This window comes from Fundulus heteroclitus, chromosome 20, assembly GCF_011125445.2.
Source record: "Fundulus heteroclitus isolate FHET01 chromosome 20, MU-UCD_Fhet_4.1, whole genome shotgun sequence".
Taxonomy (NCBI): Eukaryota; Metazoa; Chordata; class Actinopteri; order Cyprinodontiformes; family Fundulidae; genus Fundulus; species Fundulus heteroclitus.
This window is the reverse complement of record NC_046380.1, coordinates 45,141,892-45,154,627: the sequence shown is the minus strand read 5'-3', so window position 1 is coordinate 45,154,627 and position 12,736 is coordinate 45,141,892. Positions and strand designations below refer to the sequence as shown.

Here is a 12,736-nt window from a genome sequence, read left to right as displayed (position 1 = left end):
TACAAAATTACAATGTTGACACCAACAGTGTCTGACAACATTAAGGAATCCTCAACCTGCTACTAGAGAGAGAATTGAAGCCCTGCTCCTACCACTGCTCTTCTAACAACTTCTAATATACGCTGGAGTGGTTGCTGCAGAGAAGATGGTGCACATGGAAGGTGACATGCCTGATCTCATGGCTCCGTGCTGCAACAGGGACTACAATATCCTGAAAGAATTAAAAGGCTCCTGTTAACAATATATGAGTGCATTTAGACTTTAAATAGGAGTCTTGATTTTGGCAGGGCAACAAAGCACAAAACAGCTGTAGAGTCAGAAAACATGATAATACTATAGTGTTGTATGTGTAACCCTGTGACTCATTGGTGGAGAGAAATAATGTGCCCTGCAAAAACACTCATACCCCTGAACTGTTTCGTATTTTATTAGGCTACAACCACAAACTTCAATGTATTTTAATCCATCCATCCATCTATCATCTTCCGCTTATACGGGATCGGGTCGCGGGGGTAGCAGCTTCAGTAGGGAGGCCCAGACATCACTCTCCCCAGCCACCTGGGCCAGCTCCTCCGGGGGAATCCCAAGGCGTTCCCAGGCCAGCCGAGAGACATAGTTCCTCCAGCATGTCCTGGGTCTCCCTCTGGGTCTCCTCCCAGTGGGATGTGCCCGGAACACCTCACCAGGGAGGCGTCCAGGAGGCATCCTGACCAGATGCCCGAGCCACCTCAACTGGCTCCTCTGGACGTGGAGGAGCAGCGGCTCTACTCTGAGTCCTCCCCGGATGACTGAGGTCCTCACCCTTGTTATGCCATGATAAATAATTGATCTCAGATTGAATTTTGCTCCTGTCGCAAACATGAGACGGAGTCAACTGGGACTGCCCTTCTCTCGGCAGGAGGTCAGCTGTGACCACCTCCTTACAGATAAAAGCCACAGCACACCTCTGCTCTTCCTTTTCTCCTGACTCCAAGCTGCTGAGACACACACCTCCAAACCCTCTGAGGACCAGCACTCAAGGAGAGGGGGGAGCCATGTGACTGAAGGCCTCCGGGAACCATCGATGGGGCCTGGAAGAGGCCACGAGCTGAGTGAGAATGAGCCTTTCTGAAACTCAGTTCCTCCCTGGCATAGGGAGAAACTGCCAGCCGATTCAAAGATAAGTCTCTCACTTCTGCTTAAAACAGATGCCGAAGTGAAGGAATCCATCTATGCCAGCTTTGTTCTGCTTTCTCAGCGCACCACAGACGGAGCTGGTTCCAGGCAACGCAGAGCTGAAAAGCCGGCACAGGAGCAACATCCCCATGCCAAGGAGAGATCTGCTCAAATCGGACTGCAACCGGTCAGAGAACGTGGCAAGGACTGTCTTCAGGAAACTAGGCCTCTGACCCGACCATGTGTTGCAGCAGAGCCAAGCGCTAGCCCGCTAATGCTAGCCAACCACTTCCTTCTTCAACGCTTCTTCCTGGAACGGCCAAAGTGGACAAAACTCACATATGAGGCATCAACCCATGGTGTTTAGAACAAAGGGCTAACCGTTAGCTCACGCTAGCCAAACTGGTATTAGCCTTGCTAACATCCGGTTTCGGACATTTCAACAGGAGTTTGTTTTAAAGCATAAATGGACTGGACTGAACTTATATAGCGCTTTTCCAGTCATGCTGACCACCCAAAGCGCTGTACACTATAGCCACATTCACCCAGTCGCTCTCACTAACGCGCACACATTTATACACCGAGACGCAGCTCGGTAGGCAACTTGGGGTTAAGTGCCTTGCCCAAGGGCACATCGACATGTGGCAAGGGGAAGCTGGAATCGAACCCATAACCTTCTGGTTGCCAGACGACTACTCAACCTATCAAGCCACAGTCGCCCAGCGTAACTGTTCTGCTCTGCCATCCTTCGATGGTGTTATCTGCGTTATTCCCGCATCAATATGGTATATTAATGCCGGTTTTCAAGGCAAGTTTGGCAACTTTATGTTGTAACCTCTTAGCCACTGAGTTGCTGAAGCGACCCCATGCACCCGGAGGGAGAATCGCATTAACAAACTCGGTCGTAAGGGTTTAAATGATTTTACAGGACAAACCGGTCCTCAGAATATTATTTCAACAAATAATGTTTTGTTTAACTTGGGCTTGGCATTGTGAATGGATTGAAATACATGGGAAATGTTTTAACTCCATTCCATGTTTTTGATAATCAGATCTGTAGTGAACCAGGATTTACTGAAGCTTTCTGATTATGACCAACCACTTTTGTTTGTCTTTTTTTTTTTTTTTGCATGTAAATAGTTCTTTAGCTTAGCTTCTTTTTATCTTCATTTTGCTTAGTAGTTTAGTTAAGTTTCACTGGCCTAGTAGAGAGGATTTATTAATCGAAATATTGTGTTAATTCAGATAAACAGCATTACATAGTGATGTTCTCTGGATGTTCATTTTGTTTCTGTTATTAAATTCTTGAACTTGAAAAGAAGTTGTCACTCCTTTATTCTATGTGTGTGCAGGTTTTGCTGTTAAAAGATCGCTGGTGCTCGAATTCATCCCTTTCAACCGTTGTCTTGATATCAGCTTAAGAGCTGATCATCACCAGACAATACTTAACAGACAGAGAGTTATTTATGAAACATTAAATAACTTTAAACAGTGTATAATTGCACAACACCCTATCTCTAAAGGAGGGCCCAGACACACTAAGGAGAAAACTCATTTCAGCCGCTTGTATCCGGGATCCCTTTCTTTTGGTCACAACCCAAAGCTTGCGACCAAAAATGACGGTAGGAACGTAGATTGACCGATAGATCGAGAGCTTCACCTTTTGGCTCAGCTCTCTCTTCACCACAACGGATCGGTACAGTGCCCGCTTCACAGAAGACGCTGCACCAACCCGCTTGTCGATCTCCCGCTCCATCTTCCCCTCATTCATGAACAAGACCCCAAGATACTTAAACTCCTCCACTAGGGGTAGCACATCCTCTCCAACCCGGAGAAGGCACTCTACCCTTTTCCAGTTCAAGACCATGGTCTCAGATTTGGAGGCACTGATTCTCATCCTGGCCGCTTCGCACTCAGCTGCGAACTGCTCTAGTGAGAGCTGTAAATCATGCCCTGATGAAGCCAATAGGACCACGTCATCCGCGAATAGCAGAGACACAATCCTAAGGCCACCAAAACGGATCCCCTCAACACCTTTGCTGCGCCTAGAAATTCTGTCCATAAAAGTTATGAACAGAATCGGTGACAAAGGGCAGCCTTGGCGGAGTCCAACTCTCACCGGAAACGAGTCCCAGTAACTGCTGGCAATGCGGACCAGACTCTGACACTGGTCATATAGAGATCTGACAGCCCTTATTAAAGGGCCCGGTACTCCATACTCCCGGAGAACCCCCCACAGGATCCCTCGGGGGACACGGTCGAATGCCTTCTCCAGATCCACAAAACACATGTAGACTGGTTGGGCAAACTCCCATGCCCCCTCAAGAACCCTGCTGAGGGTGTAGAGCTGGTCCAGTATTCCACGGCCAGGACGAAAACCACACTGCTCTTCCTGAATCCGAGATTCGACTATGCGACGGACCCTTCTTTCCAGAACCCCTGAATAGACCTTACCAGGGAGGCTTAAGAGTGTGATTCCTCTGTAGTTGGAACACAACCTCCGGTCCCCCTTTTTAAATAGGGGGGCCACCACCCCAGTCTGCCAATCCAGGGGAACTGCCCCTGATGTCCACACAATGCTGCAGAGCCGCGTTAACCAACACAGCCCCACAACATCCAGAGCCTCAAGGTACTCAGGGAGAATCTCATCCACCCCCAGGGCCTTGCCACCGAGGAGCTTTTTAACAACCTCGGCAACCTCAGCACCAGAGATGGGAGAACCCGACCCAGAGTCCTCAGGCTCTGCTTCTGCAATGAAAGACGTGTTGGTGGGATTAAGGAGGTCTTCGAAGTATTCCTCCCACCGACGCACGACGTCCCGAGTCGAGGTCAGCAGCACACAACCCCCACTATAAACAGTGTTGGTACCGCACTGCTTCCCCCTCCTGAGATGCCGGATAGTGGACCAGAATCGCTTCGAAGCCGTACGGAAGTCTTTCTCCATGGCCTCTCCAAACTCTTCCCACGCCTGAGTTTTTGCCTCAGCGACCAGCCGAGCCGCCTGCCACTTCGACTGCCGGTACACATCAGCTGCTTCCGGAGTCCCGGAGCCCGGTAGGACTCCTTCTTCAGCTTGACAGCTTCCCTCACCGCTGGTGTCCACCAGCGTGTTCGAGGGTTGCCGCCGCAACATGCTCCGACAACCTTGCGGCCACAGCTCTGACTAGCCGCCTCAACAATAGAGGCGCGGAACATGGTCCACTCACACTCAAAAAAAACATCAGTAACCATAATTATGCAGAACACAGTTCTACATCACCATGTCACCAGGTGACAACAAACCCATCCAAGTGCTAGGGAAATGCTTAGAAGAAATCAATGTATAAGTGCCAATAAGTTTCTTAAATTAAATAAAAACAAAACTGAAGTAATTTTTTTGGACCAGTAGAGGAGCGATCAAGAGTTAGTGCACAGCTTCAGTTGCTTCAGGTAGTAACCACTGATCAGGCCCGAAATCTGGGTCTAGTGATGGACTCAGACCTGAACCTCCAAAAACATTTAAACACAATTACAAAGTCGGCTTTCTATCACCTGAAGTACATTCCCAGGATTGAGCTTTCAGCTGCCAAAAGTGCCTCAGTATCTATTAGTTGCTTCCAGTTTAGATTTAAAAACTAAAATAAACAACGTCTTTCAAATTATGGAACTAAGATCATGGAAGAATTTTTCATCCCAGATTTGTTTTGCTAAAAAGGTGGGGTCTCCTACATTGCTTTGTGACTGTCTGTAAAAAGCACAAATTTTGCTTGCTTCAAAATTGTTCAGAAAAGTAATTTGACTTATGAGAGCACACTAATTACATCTGATCTGAAGATTTTAAGAAAAAGTAACTCACCTCTCTCCACTCCTTTGTGCCCAGGCCTTGAACGTACAATACAACCACTAAAAAGAGAAAAAGATCGACAGAATTTATAGCGTTAGTTTAGGACATAATTTTGCCAGGTAAAAAGGTAAACAGTGAAGCAGGAACTTCTGTGTTTATAAAAAAAAATCAATAAAAAGAGTACTCTAATCATTTCTAAGTTAATTAGCTTAAAAAGATGTTACCATTGCAAATAGGAACATTTATCAAGTGTGCAATAAAATCACTTTTTTGGTAATGTGAAAAAAGGTAGGATGCCATAACAGCTTGTGCATCTTCTAAAATATTTGTTCATTTGGAAAGTTAATATAGATCTAAATAAAGACCTTTAAAATTTTCTGTAAATGTTCAGACATACACTCACACCTAAGGGCAATGTGGAGAGTCCAGTTGACCTAACAGTCATATTTTTGGACTAACAAGCAAACTAATCAACTACCTGTTGCTCAAACATCCTGCTATGGACATTTCATTTTTACCACACAAGTCCAACACTAAAACACTGTTCAGATTCATCCCTCCTGGGGACTCCGTTATTGCACACATGGAAACTTAAAGGTATAGTGAGCTTTTTGTTTCAGAAATGGAGGTAAAGAACGACCACGTCACTTTTTGAATAACCGCGCATGCATAAGACCATCCTATGTGCTGTTCCACTTCTCAGTGGGATCGCATGAAAGAATCTCCCAAATGCACATTGGTCCTCTTTCTTTCTTCTGAGGCCTTCCTCTTCTTTTCTTAAACATATAAGACAATTTCCTTCTTGTACCTCTCAGACATTGTCAAAGTATACGGTGAGAACAGGGGAGGTACAATGAACGGCTGAAACTGAAGCTCACTGGATACATAAACATTAGAAGTGTGCATGCACAGCGAGAGGAAACTAGGAAGGAACATTTGCATCAGCTGAACATGTCACAATGATTGGCATGTGGGACAACCAGTAGATATAATGTTCCCCCCAGAACTCGAGGCCAAAAGAGGATCATTCATTATACCTTTAAGTCCCTCCCAATATCAAGATCCCCAGATGGATCTATTTCCACGATACTATCTAAAAACAAACAAAATAAGAAAGCCAACATTTCTTTGCTATTTTTCAGTGAATCAGTTGGTGCGTTTTCTCTTGCAACTTGAAGCTGCAAAGAGGGGACCCTCCCATTTACCAATGAAAGCTTCAATGCCTAACCCTGTTGTTACCAGTATTGCTCAACTTTACACACAATCTCTGCCTTATTCCTCAGAAGTAACAGGATATTCCTGTCCCCTAATGCAGATTAGACTCACACAAATGGCAGGTAAGAGAGGGAGCTCTTACCTGCCAACTCCCAAACAATAAATGTGGTGTTCTGTCAGGAAACTGAACTATACAAACAGTGGATAGTGTGTTTTGCTGTCAGGACGCTGAAAAGGCAAAGCAAAAAGAAATTCACACATACAGTTCTTGTAATTTCGGCAGTGGGATTAATAATGTGTCATTGACAAAATTATTTTATTTTGAGTCAGATTTCCTGTGTTTTTGGAGAGGTCAATCTGTGGAAAAATCTAAATTAAGATAATTTCAAATATGCTTTTGAGAAGAAAATTGATAATTTCACCACTAGTGATGTTTGTGTTTGCTGTTTAGAAAAAGCAGATTAAGTATTGTAAGCTCTTCTAAACTGTAAACTAAGCTTTATGGTCATTCAAACTTCTAAATGTTGACAGAGATAAATATAAATTATATCTGTTGAATAAAATGACATCTGTCAGATTTAGTCAACGTTAAGTCGCTGTAAAAGCTGTGACATTATCAGAAAGTATCGACCCTGTCCTCCTGTGGCTGAATGCTTGGGTCAGCCAAAGAGCTCCACCCAGGGACATGAAAGAACTGAGGGGGCAACGTGACCACAGCAATTCAGCATTCCCTTCTGTCTCAGCAGGGAGGAGATGTTTGAAGTTCTGGACCCATCTGACACATTGATTACCCTCCATCACACTTCTGTGGTTCTCAATCTGTACTTATAAAGAAAGAAAATACCTGAATCTGAAACTGATTTACAAGCAAAGCATCACTGTTTAATGCTAACAATTTTAAATTCTAACAATTTAAAGATAGGTAGTTTTATTTAAATGTCTATTATCAACCACTGAAATGCCTTTTACCTAAAACTGGCATATAGATAAAGCTTTCATGATGTATTGGCTCAGATGGCGCAGAAAAATGAGACATAAGCATCCCTAAAGACCTAAAGTCCCTCAAACATGTAAAACTCTCAGAAGAAATACAAAGTATTAAATATCTAACACCATTTTTGACTCTTTGAAGAAAAATTTGAAAAACTTATAGAATAAACGTCACTGGAAGAAAAATATGTTCAAGGACAAATTTAACATGCAGCATTTACAAACAGTCTATGGAATGGACTGGAGGTTTATTTGAATGTCAGAAGTGGTGTTTTTGCACTGTTATGCCCAATTTATTCCCCTAGGTGCCCTAGAACAAGGGTGAGGTTCAACCAAACCGCATTTGACACTAGTTTCACAGCTTCACTTCTTTTGTTCTGTTGTACCATTGGTTGTGAAGTACAGACTCAAGCAAAGTGGGCTGTGTAAAATATTGTATTTTTGTTTTGCCCCCTGTGTTAACCTGCATGTTCTGTAAATTAAAATAAAACAAAGATATAAAAAAAGTAAATGAGTGATTTGTGTACCTTAGTCCATGTGACTTTCTTGTAGGGTGGTATTTGGCTTTGGCTCAGAAACAAGGAATGCATTACAACTTTTGCGTGCATATTTATTTACCAGCATCTAGGATGATGAAATAAAGCTATCAGCTACGAATGTTTCATCAGTGGAGGACAATGAGGGAATTAATGTAGGAAACACCAGACTGTTACTAGATATGTTGTGACGACATGCTAGTGAACACCTTACCTCTTAAGTGGGTAGGGCTCTGTGCATTAGTTCGAATGAAAGTACAGATAACTTTAGTGTATGAAGGGGTAAAAGAATTAGCTCAAATTGAAATAGGTAAAACTAGGTCTCGTCGGAGTCTAGGTGATTACGTACTAAATTAAGGAGTTTATTTAAATCTTATTGGTCAACCAAGAGGAATTCCAGATGAATTTAAAGCACAGCATGAAATTAAAGCAGGTTTTGAGTCTATTTTACCTTGGGTTAGTATTAATAACAATGTTGAATGGATAAATTACGTTTACTATAATCAGCAAAGGATGATAAATTTCACGGTTGAAGGATTTATGGCACTGGGAGATCAATTACATGAAACAAGTAGAATTGTAATGCAAAAAAGACAAGCTTTAGATTGGCTTTTAGCAAGTAAGGGAGGTGTAAAGGTGTAAAGGCAATTTTAAACAAATGTGTTTTTAATCTTGATTTAAAAGAACTCAGGCTTTCCGCACTTTTACAGTTTTCTGGAAGTTTTTTCCAGATAAGCGGAGCATAGGAACTAAATGCTGCTTCTCCATGTTTGGTTCGTGTTCTAGGTATGCAGAGCAGGCTTGAGCCAGAAGACCTGAGTGGTCTGGAGGGTTGATACACTGATAACAAGTCTGTGATGTATTTAGGTGCTAAGCCATTCAGGGATTTATAGACTAACAGAAGGATTTTAAAGTCCATTCTCTGAGATACAGGGAGCCAGTGTAAGGACTTTAGAACTGGTGTGATGTGCTCTACTTTCTTAGTCTTAATGAGGACACGGACAGCAGCGTTCTGGATCAGCTGCAGCTGTCTGATCCACTTTTTAGGCAGACCTGTGAAAACACCGTTGCAGTAATCAATTCTACTAAATATAAACGCATGGATTAGTTTTTCCAGATCCTTTTGAGACATTAGTCCTTTAATCCTGGAAATATTCCTCAGGTGATAGAAAGCCGACCTTGTAATTGTCTTTAGATGCTTTTGGAGGTTCAGGTCTGAGTCCATCACTACACCCAGGTTTCAGGCCTGATCAGTGGTTTCTAGCTGAAGTGACTGAAGCTGTGTGCTAACTTTTGATCTCTCCTCTATTGGTCCAAATATTATTACTTCTGTTTTGTTTTTATTCAACTGAAGAAAGTTTTGACACATCCAGGCATTGATTTCTTGTAGGCATTTACTCCGTGCTTGAACTGGTTCATAGTCACCTGGTGACATGGTGATGTAAAGCTGTGTGTCGTCTACATAGTTATGATAGCTGATGTTGTTGTTTATGATGTGAGCTAGAGGGAGCATGTAGATATTGAATAGGAGGGGACCCCGGATGGACCCTTGGGGAAACCCACATGTGATTTTTGTCATCTCTGATGTAAAGTTACCTACTGATACAAAAAAGTCCCTGTCTTTTAAGTAGGATTTAAACCAGTGGAGAGCTGTACCAGAGAGGCCGACCCAGTTCTCCAGGCATTCTAACAGAATGGAGTGATCGACAGCATCAAATGCTGCACTGAGGTCCAATAGAACCAGCACGGTGGTTCTTCCACAGTCTGTATTTCTATGGATGTCATTAAACACCTTGATAAGGGCAGTCTCTGTACTGTGGTGAGAAGCCAGACTGGAAAACGTCAAAGCGGCTGGTCGTTGTTAAGAAGGTGTTTAATTGTTGAAATACAGCTTTTTCAATAATCTTACTGATAAAGGGGAGGTTTGAGATCGGCCTGTAGTTCTGGAGTAGAAGTTTGTCTAAATTGTTCTTTTTCAGCAGTGGTTTGATAATTGCTGTTTTTAGGGACTGGGGGAAAACACCTGACAGAAGGGACGTATTTATTATCTGAGTCAACTCAGACGCTATGACAGGCAAAACTTTCTTAAAGAAAACTGTGGGTAGAACATCAAGGCAGCATGAGGAGGAACTTAGCTGCTGCATGATTTCCTCTAAGCTTTTGTGGTTTATATGGCTGAATTGGGACATTTTGTCAGAAATAGTTCCAGCTGAACACAGCATTGGTTCTGGTGTTGATATGGAAGTACAAAGGGATCCTCTAATTTTTAGGATTTTCTCAGTAAAGAAGTTAGCAGATTCATTGCAGGCCCTGGTGGAAAATTATTGCAGGCCCTGGGATGGACTCTTTTTGTTTTGCTATGTGTCCATGGCATCATTCGGGAAAAAAAAAGCACATGAACTAAAGATGACTAACCCTATTAACCTTGCTGAAGTTACTCAATCTAAGAATAAATAAATGAAATATAATACAATGAAGCTTTAATAGATAAGGTAGCACAGGCGGCAGGTTAGTTTAAACTGTCATAACATTATATTCTAACATCCGTTTTTTAATACTCCGTATCAGTATTATTAGCTAGATAATTTGCATATGTATATTCCATGTATTTGATATGTTGTTGTTGTTGTTGTTGTTTGTATATGTTACATTCTATTATGTTATGTTATATTGTATTATGTCTATGTACTCTTTTTGAATGACAAGTGCTGGACTTCATTGCGAGTAGCATTGCTGATTTCCAATTGATGCCGGTCGGTCAGGTGGCCATGCTGGCGGATGCTCGGAGAGAACAGGGGTCCATGGAAGAGTTTTTCCCTGAGTACAATACACGAATAAGTGCCAACAACGGGGTTTGTTTGCTTCCATATCTAATTTATTTGATGCCAATGTGAAAGCAATGATTGTTTTGCATACTTATACTGTCTCTCTGTCTCTCTCTCAGTCTTTTCCTCTCTCTCTCTCTGTTTATTCCTTACGCACAGCGCACCAATCGGAGAAAACTCCGCCCACCTCACCACCTCAATCTGTATCATTAAGTATAAATTCTGATACCAGACATTACCAAAAAGTGTTTTTTTTCTACCATCACTTAGCGAAAAAGAAGGATGTACATTTCATCCCTGGATCCACTCGCGTCCACTGAACGTCAAGCCCGGAGGCTAAACCACAGGCAGTATTTATCCTATCTATCTCGTTCCCACACATTAGTAACGTGTGGCCACTACTTAACATCTTGTAAAAAAAATGTATGTCCATGTCACTAGGGATGGGAATCGAAAACCGGTTCCTGTTCAGAACCGGTTCCGTGTTTTCCAATTGCGTGGCACCGTTTGGCAGCTCGCTAAACGATTCTCTTTTTGATTCCGTCGTGCCGCGGCTCTTAGCAGCACAACGTTAGCACAACGTTTTTTCTACGCAAGTTACGTCACGTTTTATACGCAAGTTTCACACACGCCGTTCAGTAAGCACGTGTGCGTAACTTGCGCACGACGTGACCAGGCTTAAAGCAAAACCAAAAAAATGCCGCCCCATCGGGGGAAGCGGTCGAAAGTTTGGTTTCATTTTAAGGAAGAGAAAGATGGCAACGTGGCACTTTGCAATCATTGCAAAATGGCATTTACATCCGCGGGAGGAAATAGATCCAACAGGTAGAAACACCTGCGCACACAACATGGCATACAATTTAATGAATGCTGTGTTTTTGATTCTTACCAGACAGAAGCTAAAGTTACGACCAGCATGGAAGGCAACTCTGGTGGTAAGTAGCTAGTTTTACATCACTGGCTGGTTCCTAGTAAATCATATGCCATTTCTGGAAATAAATCAGTTTCCTACCTCTCTTTGGGGTTATTAAGGGAGTGTGCCTTTATCGTTAATCCAGCCCTTCCTTGGTAGCATGTTTAATTAGAACTACTGGTAGCTGGAATTCTTACATGATTCTAGCTATTGTAGTGGATGTAACAAAACATGCAACGAAGTTGCTCCGCAGTTCAGGGAGCGAGAGAAAGGTGATGCTCGTTTATTTAAATCAGGGGGAGACGAGTTTATTTCCCAAAATTGTACAGTAATGCTTTTTCATTAAACGGATGCCTTCTCTGTTAGATTTAGATGACTAAGGTTATCTAAAGGGAGATTAATAAGCAACTGTCACAACAAACTTACATTTTCTTGTATTCTAAGCAACTCATCTACTGTATTTAAGTTTGTTCTTATATTCCTTTTTTATTTAAACAAATATAAATGTTACTCCAGTTGCACATTTGCTATGGACATCTTGACCTTGTTAGTTTGTAAGGTCGTGTGATAGTTAAGTAAACAAAGTTGATGCTCATCATCAAACTGTTTGTTCTCCTTTTTTCCCCAAATTGGAATCGAAAAGAGAATCGAACAGGAATCGAATCGTTTCACAGAATCGATAAGGGAATCGGAATTGTGAAAATCTTTTTAATTCCCAACCCTACATGTCACCAGACGGGCTCCATAATTAGCTGTAGGCATAGTGAGTGGAGGCGACAGGTGGAGACTGAGGACTTAACTTGAACTGTTTTGTTCCTTTATGCAGGCGTTCAGCCAGAAATAGCATCCTTGTCTTTTCACAGTATAAAAGACATTTGAACTGTTAGGTGCACTTATGCAACCAAGAAAAAGAATGTTTGCACATGATAGATTTTTTGTCGCAAATGAAGCTAAACATAATTTCTTTGACAATAAAAATGTATCCACTGTGCAATCAATAAAGCAAAACCATATTCTTTACAGCTTATCTTTTTAAAATTAGGCCTCCTTTCTCTGAGTCATTCGTTCATTGTTCTTTTCTTTCTCTGAATAGCTCTTTGAACAAATTTTTTGTTCACTATTCACTGCTGCCTCTGAAGGTTTTTTTTTTTTCATACTGTGAGACCAACACTCATTAAGGGTCTGTCAAGCTCCAGTGACTAGTAATCCTTTATTCCGAAGCTGCCTAATTCAAACTCTGTGCAAGTTGACCCTGGAGACACAGCGCTTTAATAAGTCA

The 12,736-nt window shown here is 42.3% G+C and overlaps 1 protein-coding gene across 3 annotated transcripts in view; it reads right to left on the bottom strand.

Annotated features, from left to right (window-relative positions):
• LOC105933703 (copine-9) overlaps positions 1-12,736 on the bottom strand; it is a 299,289-nt gene that overhangs the window by 249,644 nt on the left and 36,909 nt on the right. For all 3 annotated transcript variants that reach the window (XM_036151288.1, XM_036151289.1, XM_036151290.1), the window contains exon 3: positions 4,991-5,037. In XM_036151288.1, the coding sequence (XP_036007181.1) occupies positions 4,991-5,037 (47 nt within the window). The remainder of the gene's footprint in view (positions 1-4,990; positions 5,038-12,736) is intronic.